Here is a 20,053-nt window from a genome sequence, read left to right on the forward strand (position 1 = left end):
TCAAATGTGACAGTGGTACTATTTGTTTTCCTTCATCCCAGCTGGTTGTCACGCGATCATAGCTCCTGTCTGAGATCACAAAACCATCAACACTCGCAATCATTGCCCTAAAAAACACAATAGTGACTACCAATTAATTCCTTACAGTGACAATGAACAAATACTATTCTCCAAGAATCAACATTAACTGATGTAATCGCAGCAGAGTAGAATCACTAAGAACTTTAATCTGGTTTGAAGATCTTTAATCTGCTGTTGGCTAAATTACTCCACCGTGAACTTCCATGAACCAATTAGTCCTTTCAGATAAACAGGCTTGTATTCATTAGCGCACACTGTAGCAAAACGTTTAAAAAATATATACAACGGAAAAAACAATTGTCCTTCCCTGTTTCAATTAGTTTTTTTCCCCGTTTGGTTCATAATGAATAAGACCCGGGTTTTACTCTCGAGAGTCGGTCAGGGCGGCCCACCACCGTCGCCCTCGGTACTACACAGCATTCCTGGGGGCCCTTTCACTGACAGATAATTGCTTTTGCCTCGTGGGAGAGGAGACACTGCCAAAGCGAGCAGACAAAAGCAAATTAAAGGAGCCAAACGACGCTTGAGTGGAAGCATTCAATCTATGGTTTCAATAGGCCTTTTGGAAGAACGGTTGGATCGAGGCCAAACACATGTTTTCCAAAAAACACAGTTGACTGTAGTTTTTTTTGTGTGTAAAAAAATAAAAATCTTATGATTCTTTAGAACCCAGTTATTTAGAGATATGTTTGAAGTGTAAGAATGTATAAACATTGTAGTCTTACTGTCCATTGAGAGTGATGAGACACAGAACTAAGACGATGACCCAGAGAGAGGCAAGCCTCACATGTCAGTCAGAGGATTCCCATGCCAACACAATTTATCCATTCATCAACAGTGACATAACTGATTGAGTGTACATAACAGTCCATTTTCCAGTTTACGCTTTCTGGATTACACAGAAACTGCAGATTACGGAAAACTTCCTACACATAATCTACACCACAATCCCAAACATTTTTGAAAGGGTGAAACATAATATTTCTGCTTTGCAGGTTAGGAGATTTAAAAACAGTATTTGATTGCCTTTTCTATGTGGCTCAGCAACCCATGAGTGCAAAGTTCAAACTAAGATCTTAATGAATTCAATGAGACTTTCTATCAAAAATAATATACAGTATAGGCCTATGTGACATGAATTGTATAACAGTAAAATGGGCCATTTCATTCTAAAGATTCATAACAATATGATCACAGTGGCCTGCCTGCCTGCCTGCCTGCCTGCCTGCCTGCCTGCCTGCCTGCCTGCCTGCCTGCCTGCCTGCCTGCCTGCCTGCCTGCCTGCCTGCCTGCCTGCCTGCCTGCCTGTCTGCCTGTCTGTCTGTCTGTCTGTCTGTCTGTCTGCCTGCCTGCCTATCTGCCTGCCTGCCTGCCTGCATACTGTAACTGTATATGTCTAGGTCAACAGTAACTATTACAGATCAAGAAGTGGATCATAGTGAGGTGTTGATGAACTACTGAACATGGCCAGGAGCTGAATTGGGTGAGAAGGAAGGCAGTCAGTGGGACACATTCCACCAGGCAGGGGAAGGGAAGGGAAGGGAAGGGAAGGGAAGGGAAGGGAAGGGAAGGGAAGGGAAGGGGAGGGAAGGGAAGGGAAGGGAAGGGAAGGGAAGGGAAGGGAAGGGGGAAGGGAGGGAAGGGGAGGGGAGGGGAGGGGAGGGGAGGGGAGGGGAGGGGAGGGAAGGGAGGGGAGGGGAGGGAGGGAAGAGAAGAGAAGGGAAGGGAAGGGAAGGGAAGGGGGGAGGGAAGGGAAGGGAAGGGAAGGGAAGGGAAGGGAAGGGAAGGGAAGGGAAGGGAAGGGAAGGGAAGGGAAGGGAAGGGAAGGGAAGGGGAGAGAAGGGAAGGGACGGGACGGGACGGGACGGGAGGGGAGGGGAGGGGAGGGGAGGGGAGGGGAGGGAAGGGGAAGGGAGGGAGGGGAGGGGAGGGAAGGGAAGGGAAGGGAAGGGAAGGGGAGGGGAGGGAAGGGAAGGGAAGGGAAGGGAAGGGAAGGGAAGGGAAGGGAAGGGAAGGGAAGGGAAGGGAAGGGAAGGGAAGGGAAGGGAAGGGAAGGGAAGGGAAGGGAAGGGAAGGGAGGGAAGGGAATGGGAAGGGGAGGGAATGGGAAGGGAAGGGAAGGGAAGGGAAGGGAAGGGAAGGGAAGGGAAGGGGAGGGGAGGGGAGGGGAGGGGAGGGGAGGGGAGGGGAGGGGAGGGGAGGGGAGGGGAGGGGAGGGGAGGGGAGGGGAGGGGAGGGGAGGGGAGGGGAGGGGAGGGGGAGGGGAGGGGAGGGGAAGGGAAGGGAAGGGAAGGGGAAGGGAAGGGAAGGGAAGGGAAGGGAAGGGAAGGGAAGGGAAGGGAAGGGAAGGGAAGGGAAGGGAAGGGGGGGACACAATAAGACATTCTATTCATTCCATTGTGTTTACCAGGATGGTAATGTCTGAAACACCATTCACTGTTTCTCAGGCTGGGAATGCGATCCATAATAACTATAGAATTTGATAGAATTCATAAAGTATTCTTTGTTATTGAATTAAAGGTAGATGGTCTAATCTCATCCATTTTGAAGCCAGTCCCACCAGAGTTGGATTCCATTACATTTAAATGAAATAAATTCAGGAAATAAACTTAAAACTACATTGACTGAATTGAAATGGAATTGACCCCAACACCAGTCCCACCACTTGCAAAAGCCCAAGCTCACTCCCTGAATGTTTCATTCTGAGTTCATCAGTTTCTCACCTGAGTACAGAGACAGCGACACAACATTACTTCCCAGACTGGTGCAGCAGGCACTGAGGGGGGCGAAGAAGCTCCAGGTCCACCGGCTCTCAACGATCAATCATAAATCAGGATGAAAGGGGTACTGGGACAGCAGTATAGAGTTAACAAGCCCGGAAACACACCAGTTTAGTATATGCATATCACCCTCCTGTTTTTCATTGATAAGCCCCAGCACCACCATTCCTCTGAGCCCCATCGATCATCGATCTCCCCCAACAGACAGGCATAGATGATGTACAAGGCAAACACCCTGAGAGGGAAAGCCAGTCAAAGAGATTTTGGCTTCAGATGTGATCAAGGAAGGTTTCTCTACTTTTTAGGATTAAGCTGATTAAAATAAATTGGATTGATTGGTAAGTGTAGTGTAGTGTACAGGAGGCGGGAAAACTATTGTGGGGGATCAAGAGAGAAATGTAGGAGGTTGGCCAGGTTGTTGGGACTCCGAGTATTAAAGTACTGTAAACCTCTTATGCAAGACAGAAATAGGCCTAGGTGTGCGGAGTACCCTTTAATCCAACCTCATGCAGTCTATACATCAACCTATACAGTCAGAATATAATTTGGCATTTGGCCCATCTGGCCAAGTGACACTTGGAAGTTGGATATCACATTTTTTTTTAAAGAGATTGAACTGGATCTTAAAGTAACTGTCCTGAGAAAATCTGACTTGCTCTGTTAAAAAATGCTCTGTTAACTCATACCCAAATAATATTTTGACTCATCTTATACTTGTATTTGTGGCCAAAGCATAAATTGGAGAAAAAACACTTTAAAAATCCAATCTCAAACTTGTATCTCAAACAGACCAATTAAAAAATGCTTGCTATTTCCTCATAGAGTGGGGCAGCAGGTAGCCAGCCTAGTGGTTAGAGTGTTGGACTAGTAACCGAAAGGTTGCAAGATTGAATGCCTGAGCTGACAGGGTAAAAATCTGTTGTTCTGCCCCTGAAGGCAGTTAATCCCACTGTTCCTAGGCTGTCATTGAAAATAAGAATTTGTTCTTAACTGACTTGCCTAGTAAAATAAAGACTAGAATGTCATCTCGCTGGCCAATCAGTGGTCTACGCTCATGAATATCTATAATGACCGGTATACACCATTACCTTGTTGTGGTACGCCCACACCATTCCAACACAGAAAAGCTGATTTTTAACATACTTAATTACCATTTTTGAGCAGGAAAACTATTTCATTCATATTGTAATTAATTATATGTCATATATGATAGAAATCTGGAAACACTGGACAGTTACTTTTAGCACTTACAAATCCGTAATTGCATGACATTTCTTATTTTCCAGGATGTAACATATCACCTTGCACACTTTTCAGGGACCAGTTTTGACTGGTGATGAGCGCTACTTTCAAAACTACTGGATGTATCACTGATATCAAGAAATGTATCTTGCATGGTAAATTAAATATTTGCCTGGCATGCTAGAATATGCATAATTTGTAGTAATATGAGCATAACTACTATAGCATAATTTAGGATAAAGATGTAGTTAATCTAATTGTATATGAAGTTAACAAAATACAAATTAAAACTGAATATCAATGTAAAATATTTTAATTTTTGCTTACAAATTGCTGATAATAAATAGCGTTTTTTCTATTTTCGCTATCTGGGATCCTTGGGACGACCCTACCCTATAACACCAACTCTTACATAACCCTAACCTTAACCTTTTTGTAACCTGCAATGAGGGTATGAAAGTCAGAATGACTTGGTTAGCACTCACACTGGAAACCATGTGACATCGGTGCTTCTTAATTTGCCTTCCGATAGTTTTGTAAACGGATACCCACTCTCTTTTCGTTCCGGCTCTACAGGAGCAAACATGGCGGCAGAGGGAGATGTGGATTTGGACCTGGAAGCTGAGGAGAACTGCACTGGAAAACCAGCAGAAAAGCCTCGGAAACATGATAGTGGGGCTGCCGATTTGGAGAGAGTCACCGATTATGCCGAGGAGAAGGAAATATCGAGCTCCGATCTTGAAACGGTGAGGCTGGGCCAAGCACGCGGGGCGACGATGGGTGCCCACGTTAGCATGAAGGCTAGCTAGCGTATGCTAACAACGGGCCTAACCGGCGTACAGTGAAGAATGGAAACATATTTGCACAAACCATGTGTTGTGAAAATGTTACCCTAAACAACATACAAACGCGTCATTTCACGTTGGCACGTGCTGTTTAACCAAGTCAGCCCTGAACAGAACAGGCGCTGTACATCCCAGGACAGGGTAGAGCTTCTGTCTATTCAGCAAGCGTTAGCCTATGGATGCTTGTATGTTTTTCTGCCTTGCATAATTTACTCTTCCAACCTGTTTTGGTAGTTCTAGTTACTGACTCGTCAGTGCTGTTATACCAATATGATCCCTTTGATTATCTGATGTCTGCATGTCCTGTTTCAGGCTATGTCAGTGATTGGAGACAGGAGATCAAGAGAACAGAAAGCTAAACAAGATAGGTGAGTCACTTTGTCAGATTTTCATTCAACAATCATTGATCTGAGAATTAATGAGCACATTAATGACTTGTCTGGGGTTATGATTTCAGGGAAAAGGAACTGGCTAAAGTCACCATCAAGAAAGAGGATGTAGAACTCATTGTAAGTATCCCCCCAGACATGTTTCTTGTTTAAGTGTCAGGGTCACAACCCTCATCTAAAGTTAATGGTCTTTTGCATCACAAAAGCATTAAATCAAATTAGTCCTCTGGAACTCTAGTCATCCATATTCTACTAGAGGGTGTTATTAGAAACTATGCTTCAAAGATATTCATAGACCGTCTGAAGTGTTCCACAACTACCCATTCTGATTCTAATGTCCTGCCTCAACTGTCTTTCCACAGATGGGTGAGATGGAGATTTCCCGGGGAGTGGCCGAGCGCAGTCTGAGAGAACACATGGGCAATGTGGTAGAGGCTCTGATTGACCTGTCAAACTGACCAGGAGAAACTGACCCTAGAGCAGCTTTATGCAGCAGCATTGGACACTGGACTGCTTCCTAGCCTGACTGTATTCATTGACTCCATTCCATAGCTCAAATCAGACATTTTGTCAACTGAAATAAAATATTGCATTTCTCTTTATGTATATTCAACAATACTTCAAAATGGATTACTTTTGCAAGCACCTGTTTTTGATTTATAATAAATGTGGAATGAAATAAAAACCAATGGATGAAAATGTTATGTTTTAATCACGTACGCTTTATATCCAAGTTAGAAATTAACAGATGTCAGATCAATGGCAAAACAAAATAGCTACACAACTTTGAAAATGTACAAAACTACATCAATATGCCTCCATGAAGCATCCACACATTATCAGGGCATAGCCCTAAACCCAGGGCCTTGCTCAAAGGGTTGGTGCATTCAGGATATTGCAGGTAAATGTATGGCCATAGAATATACTTCAGTGAATTGTAGTAACATTTCCATCTGAAACATTCTGAAACATTTCATCCCACTGAACACACCCCAAGCTTGTTAAACAGTCTGAATATACTGAAGTCTCTTCCCCCTCAACTTAGATTCAGGTCTTCCTCTTTTGCACTGTTGGTCGGTCAAACACATCTCTCACTCCTGCAGCCTTCTGCTTAAAGAACTTGCTGTTCTGAGCGCTCTCCTGAGCCCAGGCTGAGTCAAACGATGTGGTGTCCTGATCCACCAGGTGGGTGTACTTAGTGCGTCCGGAACGACCAAAGTTCTTGACCTGGAATTAAATGGGGTTGTTAAAGATGATCTGTGGATGTTTATTTGCCAATTGTTGACATCACATTTTGGATTGATTGTTGCCTGTATGGCTCATAATTGTATAATTTATTGTCATGAAACCACACACATCCTTATTTTGAGGTAATGTCTGGATAATATCTGTCCATTTAGGAGAACATTGTCTCAAGAGCAGCTCCAGAACAAAAAAACATTCTGTATAGCCACTAAATGAAATAAATTAATTTACACAGGGGTTGCCAATACACTGGGTTCAAAAACAGTATGAATTTTCTGTTTACATTGATAGTGTACATGTATAATAAATAAACAGGGGGAATACATGTGCTACAAAAGTATGATGTTTGAAAGAAGTCCAGCTGACCTGCATGACTTTGGGGAGGATGGTTTTGTTGAAGTGGTCCTCCAGAGTGGGGGCACTGAAGTCTCTCTTGAACACATTCTCCTCTTCGTCCTGGAAACAGATCACAGCCAACATCAAAGACAAGACGAGCTAGTCGGACAAAATACGTTTACTAAGTTTCAATTATATGAATGAAAGATCATACATATTTTATATACCTGAATCACATCTCTGAATATTCTACAACAGTGCACACACTGCTTATAAGAATCACTCATACAACAATCTTAACACATGTAGTGGCTAACAAACATGGGACAGTTCACTCCTACACTTTCTCCTACAATTCTAACAATCCCTCATCAGCAACATCTGGTGGTGTGTTTCTTATAAGAATGCACTGTACGGAGTTCTCTGAACCCCGTGTCTACAACTCACCATGAAGAAGGCTCCTCTGTGGTAGTACTTCTGGAGGAACTTATATTTGCCCTTAGAGGCCTTGTTTGTGATCTGTTTGCCATTATTCCGCAGCTCGGCCCTGCGCTCCTCCTCAGTGAGGCTGTGGAACCTCTCAATCTCAGACTTCTCTTTCTCCATTCTGGAAAATCCCGACAAGGCAAGTGGGTTACATGGACAGCAAAGGCCTGTGTCAACATAATTAACTCTGGACCAGTAATTATTAACATGGGTATAAACACTTCAAGTGTACAGATCATTCATACAGATAATCACGTAATATAAAAACAAAGACGCTAGCCTTTTTTACTTGGAGAGGGAACACCACCAGCTTTCAATGGTTAAGTGAATCAATGCCCTATGTGAAGTATTTCTGATGTCTACTTCCATTGTCATTCAAGACTGTCTTAATATGTTCCGCTCTTATGCATTTGCCTGTAAATGGTTTTGAATGGTTTAAAGTGCTGCACAATAGGACACACTGTAGCAAAATGTTTCAAAAATGAAAACGAGTGTTTCAAGATAATACTTGACCGTTTCAGATCTATATTCATTTTGTGCCTAGTGAACACCACGATTCATGTTTAAGTCTGACTGTACTCACGCTTCACGGGCCTCCCGGTCCCTCTTGATGCGCTTGAGCTCCCGGACCTTCCACGCCTCGTACTCCTCCTCCTCATTCTCCCCGTCCGTGTCCAGGAGTCGAGAGCAGCCAGAGTGCGGCGGTTCTCCTCAAACTCCTTCTTGGCCTCCTCCTCCACGATCTTCAGGGTGTAGCGCCGCCGCTCCTCCACCTGCTTCTTGGCCTCCGCCTCCAGCTCCCGCTGTTTGAGCTCGTCCGCCTCGCGCTCCGCCACCGTTACTCGGTCCTTCCTGAGGAGATACACATCAAAATGTAATTCTCACTCGGGACACAAACGCTGCAACACAATCCATTTGTTGTGAACATACTCTGTTCATATGATAACAGGACAGCAGGTATACACAAACTGATGCATGCAGTAGAAAACAGCATAGCTGGTAACAGTTTTGTACTGGCTTTTAAATTAAAATGATTTCTCGTATAAGCCAAATGTATTTTCATCAGTCAATTTGGCCGTTTTGAATTGTCTAATCCCAAGCCCACGATCAAAGTTTCCCTTCGAAAAATAAAGTTATTACATTCTGAAATAAATTATATTAAGTCCTGATAATGGTTCAGGAGTAATCTTGGATGGCAGGACTCCTTACTTGCGGATGAAGACTGGTTTTAACCGCGGCTCGGCCTCATCTTCACTGTCCGTGTACTCCTCGTACTCTGACTCCGACTCCTCCTTCTCCGCGCCCGAATTCCCTTCTTCCTCCACCTCCATGATCTCCGGCATGTCCTCGTTCTTCCGCTCCTGCGCTCGCTGGCGCATCATCGCTCGCCGCCTCTCGATTTCCTACACACAAAACAAAGTCAATGTGTTACATAAAGGGTATCTTGTATACCATTCCATATTACACACCTGGGACCGTATTCACAAAGCATCTCAGAGTAGGAGTGCTGTTCTAAGATCAGTTTTGTCTTTAAAATCTTAATGAATAAAATGGGTGCCTGATCCAACTTTCCAAGAAGATCCTTGTGTCACTCACCTCATCATCCACTTCTTCCTCTTCCTCCTCCTCTTCGTCACTGCTCTCTTCGGGTGCTCTCTCTGGGTGCCAGGTTCCCTCGTCGGAGTCTTCACTGCTCTCTGCAACCACCTCCGGCTCTGCGATCTGTCTGTGTCTTGCCAACCTGAGAGAGAGAGAGAGAGAGAGAGAGAGAGAGAGAGAGAGAGAGAGAGAGAGAGAGAGAAACATTTACAATCATCACAGCACTCAACATCCAATAGGGCTAATAGTTAGGCCTAAATGGTTTAGAGATCAAAGCCCAATAAAAACCAGTCAGTCATTCATAGTATTCAAATTCCTGATAACCCACAATATGTGCAGAAAGGTTTTAACAACCCCTCACCCAACTATGGGTGTCTACTGACAAATACAGTTCAGCTCAATGAAGATGGGACTGGGAGCCATCACAACCAACACAGGATCCCACTAGTTTACAAGATGGATCAATGAGAATTATCTTCACCTCTCCTCCGCATCCTCAGAGACGCGGTTTAGCAGACGCTTGAGACGCGGGTCAGACACCACCTCTTCCTCCATTTCCATCTCAGGCTCGGCATCCTTAGCCTTTTTATAAACTGGAAGTCCTCCTCCTCCTCGTCAGAGGAGTCCATGGGAGCATAGTCGGGACGTTTACCCGACACATAGCGCTTCACCTTCACCTTCTCCATCGAAATCTCACCTGGGGACGAAAGTAGGCGAGCAAACTGTCCATTATCATAGATATCTCTACTCACTCTGTTACATTTAGTGAGGTTAAGTTGTATATACTGTCGTTTTGGTTTTGTGATGGATTGAAACATGAGTAAGGGCATGAATTGTGAATTTTATATCTACTGTAGACGCAGACAAAAAGTTTGTCCGTACAATTAAAAAATGCAGCATGCAATTATATCGTGATATTAACTAGCTAAGTTATACAAAGTTGTGTACTTGGATGGCTAGATAGCTATCTATTGCTACCATGAAATCGGCTACCACCAAGTCCAGGATAGCTTGCCTTAGCCAACGTTAGCTACAGGAAAACTCACCTTTCTCATTTCGAATCGGCACAGCACCAGCCGTGGACTGGATCGGCGGTTGCTTCATGTTGAGGGCGTCCCGTCCAGACATGATTGCCCGATCAACAATATCAATATAGTAACAAAAATTAAATCGACTTCTAGATAGCAAAACAAACCCGTCGTTTATTTTCTCGACCACCACAGGAAATACTCTAACATTACCGGAAATCATTCTTCTTCGTTGGGATTTGGTTGGCGGATCGGATCGCATTCTTTTAAGGAGCATATACTGCCACCTACATCACTGGAGTGTGAGACCAGTCACGGCCTACCTATATTGTATTAAATTATATTAATTATTCATGTTCCTCTAAGAAAGTGAAATAGAGCACTAGACAACACTTTCCTCCGTCCACTACAGCAACCCAGCCAGCCTCTAACCCTTTCACACAATCTCTCCCTATCTACGTCATACAGTCCACAAAATATCAACACCTGCACCACCGTTTCCTCCACTAAACACTCATCACACGTACCTGTTTCTTGTCTCTCTATCATCCACAACGTGGCATTAAAACTCAAACTGTAGTCTACTCCACACAACTTCCTCTGTCCTACATCCCATACTCCCCACATCTTCCTTTCCTGACCGGTGCATGCTGTAAAATTGCCTCCCCTTACTACTAGCATCACACTCCCTTTGCCAAAGATCAAGCCATTTTGCCCAGATCAAGGACTTGACTTCCCTGCAGCCCAGCGGGACCTTAATATCTACCCCTCTCTCCTCACAGCACTCTTAGCCACCACATCTGCCTTCTCATTACCCCTCCACACTCCACATGGGTAGGAACCCAGCAAAAGCTTACCACCATTCCCATCCTCTCCAATCCAATAACAGCACCATCATCACCACAAACAAACCTCCCTATCTGACCTGCCCATCTTCACACTACTCAAACTGCAGGCAAATCAGAGCAGATCACCACAGAGTGGTTTCACCTCCTCCACCCATCTTAAACCTATAATCATGGCCATCAATTCGGCCGCATACACTGACACATAATCAGTTAACCGCTTACATACTCTAACATTGAAATCTGGGAAAAACTGATTACTTTTTTAACCTTTATTTAACTAGGCAAGTCAGTTAAGAACAAATTCTTATTTTCAATGACGGCCTAGGAACAGTGGGTTAACTGCCTGTTCAGGGGTAGAACAACAGATTTGTGCCTTGTCAGTTAGGGGGGTTTGAACTTGTAACCTTCCAGTTACTAGTCCAACGCTCTAACCACTAGGCTACCCTGCCGCTTATATTGTTATCGGGACATTACTAAGGGCCATCAAATGTGACAGGCAAGAGTTACATGTGCCATTGGGAAGATGAACTGTAACGCTGTCAGAAGAAGACACGCTAGAATGATAAGTGCCGGGAAAAGGGTGGGGTGGTCAACCGTGCCCGTAATTGTTTAATTGGGGGTGGTATTGAGCAAGGTCTACACAATGCAAACAATTTAGACTAAGATGCATTGAGATACTGATCTTTCATTACCATGCCATTCGAGACAGGAAAACAGGGGAAAACGGGGGTTGTAAATGAGACGAGTTATTACCAGCAATAAAAGGTCCCGTTTATAACTGTACATTCTAGCCGGGATGATGTGTGCTAGGTTGAGAAGCTGGAATTTGAGTGATAGACTCCAAGTAAAGCACTAAGGGCTATCATTCTAAATTTGGGTTGGATAATTTATTAAATGTTTTGGTTATGATTCGGATAGAGCGAGAGAGAGTTGCTCTCAAACGGTGAGGGGTGGGGGCACTGCTCAAATTTATTGGGCCTAGGGAGGCTCTAGAAACCTTATCTTTGTGTTCTCCGACAGGGAGGTTGTTGGAGAACTCACTAGATGATAGCTTGGGTCAACCATTACGTTTTTTTTGGTTTTACCATGTCATCAGAATTTGAATGTTAAATTGCATCAATACATATAGATTGCTGGATGATACGGTACAATCAATTGCATACAAGGCTCATAGTCTGTGTCTTGCATTAACACCCAAGGATGAAAATGAAGGAGACGGGCATGGAGACCAGCATCACATGGGCATGGAGACCAGCATCACATGGGCATGGAGACCAGCATCACATGGGCATGGAGACCAGCATCACATGGGCATGGAGACCAGCATCACATGGGCATGGAGACCAGCATCACATGGACATGGAGACCAGCATCACATGGGCATGGAGACCAGCATCACATGGGCATGGAGACCAGCATCACATGGGCATGGAGACCAGCATCACATGGGCATGGAGACCAGCATCACATGGGCATAGAATGTAACGGATGGACCGTTCTTTACCGAGTTTTAGTCACATCAAGGGGTGTGTGAAATTATTAAAACATGTATTTTCTATTTTCCCTGTTTAAGTCAATATTTTTAGGTTTCGTGGAACATAAGAGTGATCATTGTTCCAGAGGAGGGACTGAGGTATATTGACTAATTGATTTGAGAATGTTTTAGTATGTTTAGAACTTTATAAGTATATTAGGAGTAGTGACCATTGTGTTGGGTTAAATGTAATGATATATGTGCAAATGTATCTGTAGCAGGAGGTGAGATACACATAAGGCTGTTAAGTGGAATGGAATGTGACTTGGGTGGAGAACTATGAGGGCTCATAAATGAAGGTCGTGGTTATAGTCGCTGGGAATGATACCACTCCGTGTATATTGTTACAGGAGATAGCTCGTAGGAGAACGCGTACAGCTAACTGTGCACAATATAGGGACTATTATGAAGTTAAATTGAACGTTACAAATACCCAGATCATGGTGAAAGTAGCAGAGATAGTGTTGGCATTCCAGACACTTGTCAACTTTCAAGAAATCTGTGACTCAGAGTTTTGTTAGGTTGGATATTCTTCCAACGTCATTCATCTCCTTCCCATTTATAACAGCGAACACTTGGCAGATTCCATGCAGTAGTTATTATCACGGCAGTAACTGTAGGGACAGTCATTAACGGCTATAGTAACAGCATGGAATTAGACTATGGCAGAAATGAGGGAGTTTGAGGTATGGGTCATGGGCAGTGTCAGTAGTAGTAGGGGTTACTTTAGTAGTATTGTTGAGATATCATTTTATGAGGAGTCATGCCACATGGCTTGGTAACGGGTAACTGGGAGACTGATGAGAATACTAGGGGCTGTTATTCACATGTCACAAATGTGTGATCTGGACATAAGGGGAGAGTGATGTTGTCCTGTTGTCAGGAAATGACCCATGCATTGCAGTGTGTATATTCCAAGGTGTAAGTGGCACATGAGTAGCAGGAGATAACCGAGGGTACTGGCTGAATTCTGGAGATTGAGTGTACATCAAGATACATCAGGCGGTGGTGTTGGGACAGCGTTGGTCTGGTCCACACACAGTACTATTTACAGCACCTGCAGCGGTAAAGATCACCATGTCTCTCCTCGGTGAGTGCATAGTTCTCACGTGAAGTGAGGTCCAACTGTATAACGGGTGAGCTTGAAGCCGCCATGACAGAGGAAGTGGAGCTAAAGAGAGAAAGACTAGAATCCACTGTAGACATGCAGATGGGTTGGGTCTGGGAGCTACTTTAACCGCCATAGTTGGGTTGGGTTAGTTGCTTTATTGGTTAATGCATCATATGAAAGGATAAATGTTGGGGTAATTGTACACTGGACAACATTCTGAAGGCATTGATATGAAAGCATATACAGTGCTGCGTTACCTCAAGAGGATGTAGCGTTGATTAGGGATATGCACTTGCATACCAGGTGACGTGCCTATCAGGTGGCAATTGAGGAGAAGATGGGGAACAAAGTAAAAATGACATGGCTTGGGAACACCTCTCGGAGCCAGTGGCCGGAAAGGGGAAGACTGGGTGAAGGCATGACGAGGCAGAAAAAAATTCTGCCAAAAAATCTTTGGAGGGAGTTGAAAGGGTATATAACAAAGTATTGAGATAAACTTTTGTTATTGACCAAATACTTATTTTCCACCATAATTTGCAAATAAATTCATTTAAAATCCTACAATGTGATTTTCTGGATTTTTTTTTCTCATTTTGTCTGTCATAGTTGAAGTGTACCTATGATGAAAATTACAGACCTCTCTCATCTTTTTAAGTGGGAGAACTTGCACAATTGGTGGCTGACTAAATACTTTTTTGTCCCACTGTATAAGTAGATGACAGCACATCACACAGTGTGACAAAAAAAAGACCTTCACATGCAAGAGGCATTTCTCACTCGATACAAAACGTGTATTTTACTCTTTCTGAGTATATTCTGGTTTTTGGAGAAGTACCTGCAACTGAACACAGACATTAAGGTACACATGTCTTCCCGAATCGAGAACAAAGAAAGTAGAAGCATGAACAGGTTAGTGGAAAAATAGCTTCCGACCCATTCTACTAGCAAAATGTATAATGGGTACTATGGAATAATTTACATATCACCATTTTAATGTATAGCTAATTGTATCCCTAACCCCCTACATTTATATACTTACAAAAATAAATCACACACACACACACACACACACACACACAAAAAAAATCTATACAAAAATGTATTTTAGTTCAGTGTGACATGACAGAGTAGTTACAGGTTCTGCATCACCATGAAATATTATAATTGAACAATGTTCACCATTACGAGTGCATAGCATTCCTTTAGTCAATACAGCAGGAACTCAAGGTGACATTGTTGGTTTTCCTATAGGAACACACAATGTATACAAATCACTGTACTTAAAATGAAGAATCAAATCATCCATAAAAATACATCCAAAGTAAGTGGGCCTTTTCCTCGTGAGAGCTAAGAGTATATAAAAGTATATTCCATGGAGAAGCTAACAAAAATAATTTGCTTAAAGCCTTACTCTTTACAAAAAGTGTGCATCAAGAGTTGCTCTGTTGTGCCACCCTGTATCAGAAGTAGAGAGGTGTCAAAGCTCAACCCCCCTCTGCTTGAAGAGCTCCTCTAGTTGTCTCTCCAGTGCTGGGTTGGTCCCCCTCAGTCCTCTCACTACCTGGGCTGCCCACACAAAGTACTCCTGAACACGATCTGCCGACCAACCTGGCAACCACAACACAGATTTAAATATAAGATATGGGACAGGGGTAAAGAGAGGGACAGTCAGACAACCAGAGAGGGAAGCAAGTGAAGACAAGCCACGAAACAGAGAGAGAGAGAACGAGAACGAGAGAGAGAGTAGTATCCTGATAGGGTATCAGTTTATTGTGTCTAGCCTACGACATTTTCCTAGTCAGTTGGTTGGATCAAGAGGCTGAAGACAGACAGACAGACGGACAGAGCGAACAATCACCTGTTGGCGTGCTGCGGTTGATGTCCCTCAGGTTGTATAGTTTGTCAGCCAGTTTGACCAGCTTGGCCTGGTGGCTGGCATGAGGTGCATACTCCACCTGCTTACGCTTTGTCTCCTCCTTGGACAGTGCTTTGTCGTCTGTCAATTCCTGGACGAGCCGCGCCACCGTTTGCCCAAAGATGATCTGTAGTTCTCCTATGCTGGTGTCAGTGTCCTCCACTGTGTCATGGAGCAAAGCTGCCTGAGGACAGTTGGAAAAGACAACAATATCAGTGAAATACCAGTCATTCCTGTTAACAAACTCTGGCTAACACAAACTCAATAAATGTTGAACGTTTTAATGAGCTTAACATTGCCCATTGACTGATGTATCATTACAAAGTAATAAACCCCATCTGAATCTAAAATGTATCTTCAAACCTTAACCAAACTGCTAACACTTACCTGAAACATTTATTTTTCATTTGTATATATTGTAATGAAACAGCAGGGGGCAGGTCTCGAACCCTCGACCTTCGAGCCCGAGGTCCGGCGGCGCTATTGACTGTGCCGCAAAAGCATGCTCGTGCTGCAGGATCGATTTCCGCGCTTATAAACCAAGGGTCGTTACAATATGGACAATTTTGACTTTGAGTCTGTCTGAAACACAAAACACTTACTTGCAAAACTTCAATGTCTGTGATCCCACCTTCATGGCTTAGGATCCTAGCCACTCCTGCAAAATTATGAACAGCAAATGTAAATGCAGATATTCACACAATGAAGTCTGAGTAGAGAGATAGGTCCTTAGCAATAACTATCTAGCTGGATAGCCGTTAGATTGTTGTCATAACTGTACCTATTGGGTGGGTGATATATGGTGTTTGTTCAGCATCCTTACGTCGTTGATTGCGGTGCTTTTCAGCAGCGAAGTTAACCGTCTCCAACAAAATGACAGAATCTGAACTCATGTTGTAAAAGTTGTTATTGACACACAATACAGACAGTATATTAACATTTGATCACAATTTATCAAATTCGCACATCTCAGTGATGTCAGCGTCGCTGCCTTCTCTTTAAGGGCGCGTTCCTCCAGGGAGAGGCTATACCGACACGCCTGTTGCCCAAAATGATGACGTATATCGCCAGCCTGGTCTCATACACTAGACGTAACATAGTAATAGTATATCTGGTACGCCATACTAGTATGATATGTTATGATTTGTATGACTACATAAGATAGACGGTTAATGTTAGCTAGCAGGTCAACAGAGGCCAAGGCTAGGGCCCCTCTAAATCTGCAATATGGAGAGTTGAATATTTTACTTTCAGTTTTGTACACCAGCTTCAAACAGCGGAAAATGTGTGGTTATGGAAAATATAGCGGTTTAGATGGCACAATGACTACAATCTACTTGCTTGTTTTGTAAACTGAAATTAGGTGAACTATTAGAATGTTAGCAACCATGAAATGGAGGAGCATTTCTGCATAGTGCATCTTTAAGTATCAAAAGTAAAAGTATAAATCATTTCATATTCCTTATATTAAGCAAACCAGAAGGCACAATTTTCATATTTTTTTAATTTATAGAAAGCTAGGGGCACACTCCAGGGCACACTCCAAGACACACTCCAAGACACACTCCAAGACACACTCCAAGACTCCAAGACTAGTGGTTAGAATGTTTGACTAGTAACCGAAAGGTTGCAAGTTCAAATCCCCGAGCTGACAAGGTACAAAATCTGTCGTTCTGCCCCTGAACAGGCAGTTAACCCACTGTTCCTAGGCCGTCAGTGAAAATAAGAATTTGTTCTTAACTGACTTGCCTAGTAAAATAAAAATTACAAACGAAGCATTTTCTTTTAGTGAGTCCACCAGATCAGAAGCAGTAGGGATGACCAAGGATGTTCTCTTGAGTGCATGAATTGGACAATATACTGCTAAGCATTTGATATTTAGTACTTTTGGGTGTCAGGGAAAATTTATGCAGTAAAAAGTACTTTCTATGTAATGGAGTAAAAGTAAAAGTTGTCAAAAATATAAATAGTAAAGTACAAATAACCCCAAAAACGATTTAAGTAGTACTTCAAAGTATTTTTACTTAAGTAATTTACATCACTGATCACATGTGCCCTACAGAAAATACTGCTAAACAACAGCCTCTTGATAGCAGCACACTAGAAAAATAAAAGATAACTACACCCCCCAAAAGATTCTCAAACATTTCCCTTACTTTAAAAATTTTTAAACATTTTTTAATTTTTAATTTCACCTTTATTTAACCAGGTAAGCCAGATGAGAAAAAGGTCTCATTTACAACTGCGACTTGGCCAAGATAAAGCAAAGCAGTGCGACACAAAAACAACACAGAGTTACACATGGAATAAACAAGCGTACATTCAATAACACAATAGAAAAAAGAAAGTCTATATACAGTGTGTGCAAATGGTGTGAGAAGGTAAGGCAATAAATAGGCCATAGTAGCGAAGTATTTACATTTTAGCAAATGAACACAGGAGTGATAGGTGAGCAGATGGTGATGTGCAAGTAGAAAGAAATACTGGTGTGCAAAAGAGCAGAAAAGTAAATAAAAACAATATGGGGATGAGGTAGGTAGATTGGGTGGGCTATTTACAGATGGGCTATGTACAGCTGCAGCGATGGGTTAGCTGCTCAGATAGCTGATGTTTAAAGTTAGTGAGGGAAATATAAGTCTCCAGCTTCAGCGATTTTTGCAATTCGTTCCAGTCATTGGCAGCAGAGAACTGGAACGAAAGGCGACCAAATTAGGTGTTGGCTTTGGGGATGACCAGTGAGATATACCTGCTGGAGTGCATGCTACGGGTGGGCGTTGTTATCGTGACCAGTGAGCTAAGATAAGGCAGAGCTTTACCTAGCATAGACTTATAGATGACCTGGAGCCAGTGGGGCTGGCGACGAATATGTAGGGAGGGCCAGCTGACTAGAGTATACAGGTCGCAGTGGTGGGTGGTATAAGGGGCTTTGGTGACAAAATGGTTGGCACTGTGATAGACTGCATCCAGTTTGCTGAGTAGAGTATTGGAAGCTGTTTTGTAAATGACATCGCCGAAGTCGAGGATTGGTAGGATAGTCCGTTTTACGAGGGTATGTTTGGCAGCGTGAGTGAGGGAGGCTTTGTTGCAAAATAGGAAGCTGATTCTAGATTTCATTTTGGATTGGAGATGTTTAACATGAGTTTACAGTCTAGCCAGACACCTAGGTATTTGTAGTTGTCCACATAATCTAAATCAGAACCGTCCAGAGAAGTGATGCTAGTCGGTCGGGCGGGTGCAGGCTGCGAACGTTTGAAAGCATTTGGTTTTCCTAGCATTTAAGAGCAGTTGGTTGCCACGGAATGAGTGTTGTATGGCATTGAAGCTTGTTTGGAGGTTAGTTAACACAGTGTCCAAAGAAGGGCCAGACTGGTAACAGGGGTTGCAACAATGGCGGCAGATAATTTTAGAAAGAGAGAGTCCAGTTTGTCTAGCCCAGCTGATTTTTACATCTGCTATCTGGATTTGGGGAGGCTTGGGCAAGTAGCTGCGGGGGGTGCAGAGCTGTTGGCCGGGGTTGGGGTAGCCAGGAGGAAAGCATGGCCAGCCGTAGATAAATACTTATTGACATTCTTGATTATTGTGGATTTTTCGGTGTTGACAGTGTTAACTAGCCTCAGTGAAGTGGGCAGCTGGGAGGAGGTGCTCTTATTCTCCATGGACTTTACAGTGTCCCAAAACGTTTTGGAGTTAGAGCTACAGGATGACAAATTTCTGTTTGTAAAAGCTAGTCTTTGATTTCTTGACTGACTGTGTGTATTGGTTCCTGACTTCCCTGAAAAGTTGCATATCGCGGGGACTATTCGATGCTAGTGCAGTCCGCCACAGGAAGTTTTTGTGCTGGTCGAGGGCAATCAGGTCTGGAGTGAACCAAGGGCTATTTATGTTCTTACTTCTACATTTTTTAAAGGGGCATGCTTATTTAAAATGGTGAGGAAATTTCTTTTAAAGAACGGCCAGGCATCCTTGACTGGCGGGATGAGGTCAAAATCCTTCCAGTATTCCCGGGCCAAGTCGATTTAAATGGCCTGCTTGAAGAAGTGTTTTAGGCAGTGATGAGGGGTGGTCGTTTGACCGCGGACCCATAGCGGATGCAAGCAATGAGGCAGTGATTGCTGAGATCCTGATTGAAAACAGCAGAGGTGTATTTGGAGGGCAAGTTGGTCAGGATAATATCTATGAGGGTGCCCATGTTTACGGATTTAGGGTTGTACCTGGTGGGTTCCTTGATAATTGATTTGTGTGAGATTGAGGGCATCTATCTTAGATTGTAAGACTGCCAGAGTGTTAAGCATATTCCAGTTTAGGTCACCTAACAGAACAAACTTTGAAGATAGATGGGGGCAATCAATTTACATATGGTGTCCAGGGCACAGATGGTAACTGAGGGTGGTCTATAACAGGCGGCAACAGTGAGAGACTTATTTCTGGAGAGATAACATTTTTAAATTAGAAGCTCGAACTGTTTGGGAATAGACCTGGAAAGTATGACAGAACTTTGCAGGCTATCTCTGGAGTAGATTGCAACTCCTCCCCCTTTGGCAGTACTATCTTGACAGAAAATGTTGTAGTTGGGTATGGAAATCTCAGAATTTTTGGTGTTCTTCCTAAGCCAGG

The 20,053-nt window shown here is 43.4% G+C and overlaps 3 protein-coding genes across 4 annotated transcripts; 1 reads left to right on the forward strand and 2 right to left on the reverse strand.

Annotated features, from left to right (window-relative positions):
- The first annotated feature begins 4,651 nt into the window (after positions 1-4,651).
- Positions 4,652-6,041, forward strand: hypk (huntingtin interacting protein K). Its single transcript, XM_046333067.1, has 4 exons — positions 4,652-4,849; positions 5,261-5,316; positions 5,406-5,457; positions 5,700-6,041. Exons 1-4 carry the CDS (start codon positions 4,688-4,690, stop codon positions 5,793-5,795), a joined length of 366 nt encoding a protein of 121 aa, XP_046189023.1. The 5' UTR covers positions 4,652-4,687; the 3' UTR covers positions 5,796-6,041.
- Positions 6,039-10,243, reverse strand: mfap1 (microfibril associated protein 1). The gene is given in 10 exon segments (XM_046333066.1): positions 6,039-6,564; positions 6,949-7,038; positions 7,366-7,525; positions 7,988-8,084; positions 8,087-8,256; positions 8,614-8,807; positions 9,001-9,145; positions 9,485-9,584; positions 9,587-9,700; positions 10,050-10,243. Coding segments are annotated over 10 exon segments (1,332 nt in total). The 5' UTR covers positions 10,132-10,243; the 3' UTR covers positions 6,039-6,384.
- Positions 10,244-14,602: 4,359 nt separating this feature from the next.
- LOC124017835 (guanosine-3',5'-bis(diphosphate) 3'-pyrophosphohydrolase MESH1-like) lies at positions 14,603-16,471 on the reverse strand. 2 transcript variants are annotated; one of them, XM_046333069.1, is made up of 4 exons: positions 16,263-16,471; positions 16,042-16,097; positions 15,383-15,623; positions 14,603-15,132 (listed from the first exon to the last, which is right to left on the reverse strand). In XM_046333069.1, the coding sequence occupies exons 1-4, from the start codon at positions 16,330-16,332 to the stop codon at positions 15,002-15,004; spliced, it is 498 nt and encodes a 165-aa protein (XP_046189025.1). In that variant the 5' UTR covers positions 16,333-16,471; the 3' UTR covers positions 14,603-15,001. The 2 variants fall into 2 exon arrangements, with proteins under 2 accessions (XP_046189025.1, XP_046189024.1); XM_046333068.1 differs by having other exon boundaries at positions 16,221-16,471.
- Between the last annotated feature and the right edge of the window lie 3,582 nt (positions 16,472-20,053).

This window comes from Oncorhynchus gorbuscha, unplaced genomic scaffold, assembly GCF_021184085.1.
Source record: "Oncorhynchus gorbuscha isolate QuinsamMale2020 ecotype Even-year unplaced genomic scaffold, OgorEven_v1.0 Un_scaffold_333, whole genome shotgun sequence".
In the NCBI taxonomy this organism is placed as follows: domain Eukaryota; kingdom Metazoa; phylum Chordata; class Actinopteri; order Salmoniformes; family Salmonidae; genus Oncorhynchus; species Oncorhynchus gorbuscha.

What these genes read in the sequence shown, in the direction of transcription:
- hypk (XM_046333067.1), top strand. Translation starts at nt 4,688, where the DNA reads ATGGCGGCAGAGGGAGATGTGGATTTGGACCTGGAAGCTGAGGAGAAC. An exon ending in CGAGCTCCGATCTTGAAACG is followed by an intron (nt 4,850 to 5,260) that starts GTGAGGCTGGGC and finishes GTCCTGTTTCAG; the next exon opens with GCTATGTCAGTGATTGGAGA. An exon ending in CAGAAAGCTAAACAAGATAG is followed by an intron (nt 5,317 to 5,405) that starts GTGAGTCACTTT and finishes TTATGATTTCAG; the next exon opens with GGAAAAGGAACTGGCTAAAG.
- LOC124017835 (XM_046333068.1), bottom strand. Translation starts at nt 16,332, where the DNA reads ATGAGTTCAGATTCTGTCATTTTGTTGGAGACGGTTAACTTCGCTGCT. An exon ending in CAGACATTGAAGTTTTGCAA is followed by an intron (nt 15,624 to 16,041) that starts GTAAGTGTTTTG and finishes AACTGTCCTCAG; the next exon opens with GCAGCTTTGCTCCATGACAC. An exon ending in CAACCGCAGCACGCCAACAG is followed by an intron (nt 15,133 to 15,382) that starts GTGATTGTTCGC and finishes TGTGGTTGCCAG; the next exon opens with GTTGGTCGGCAGATCGTGTT.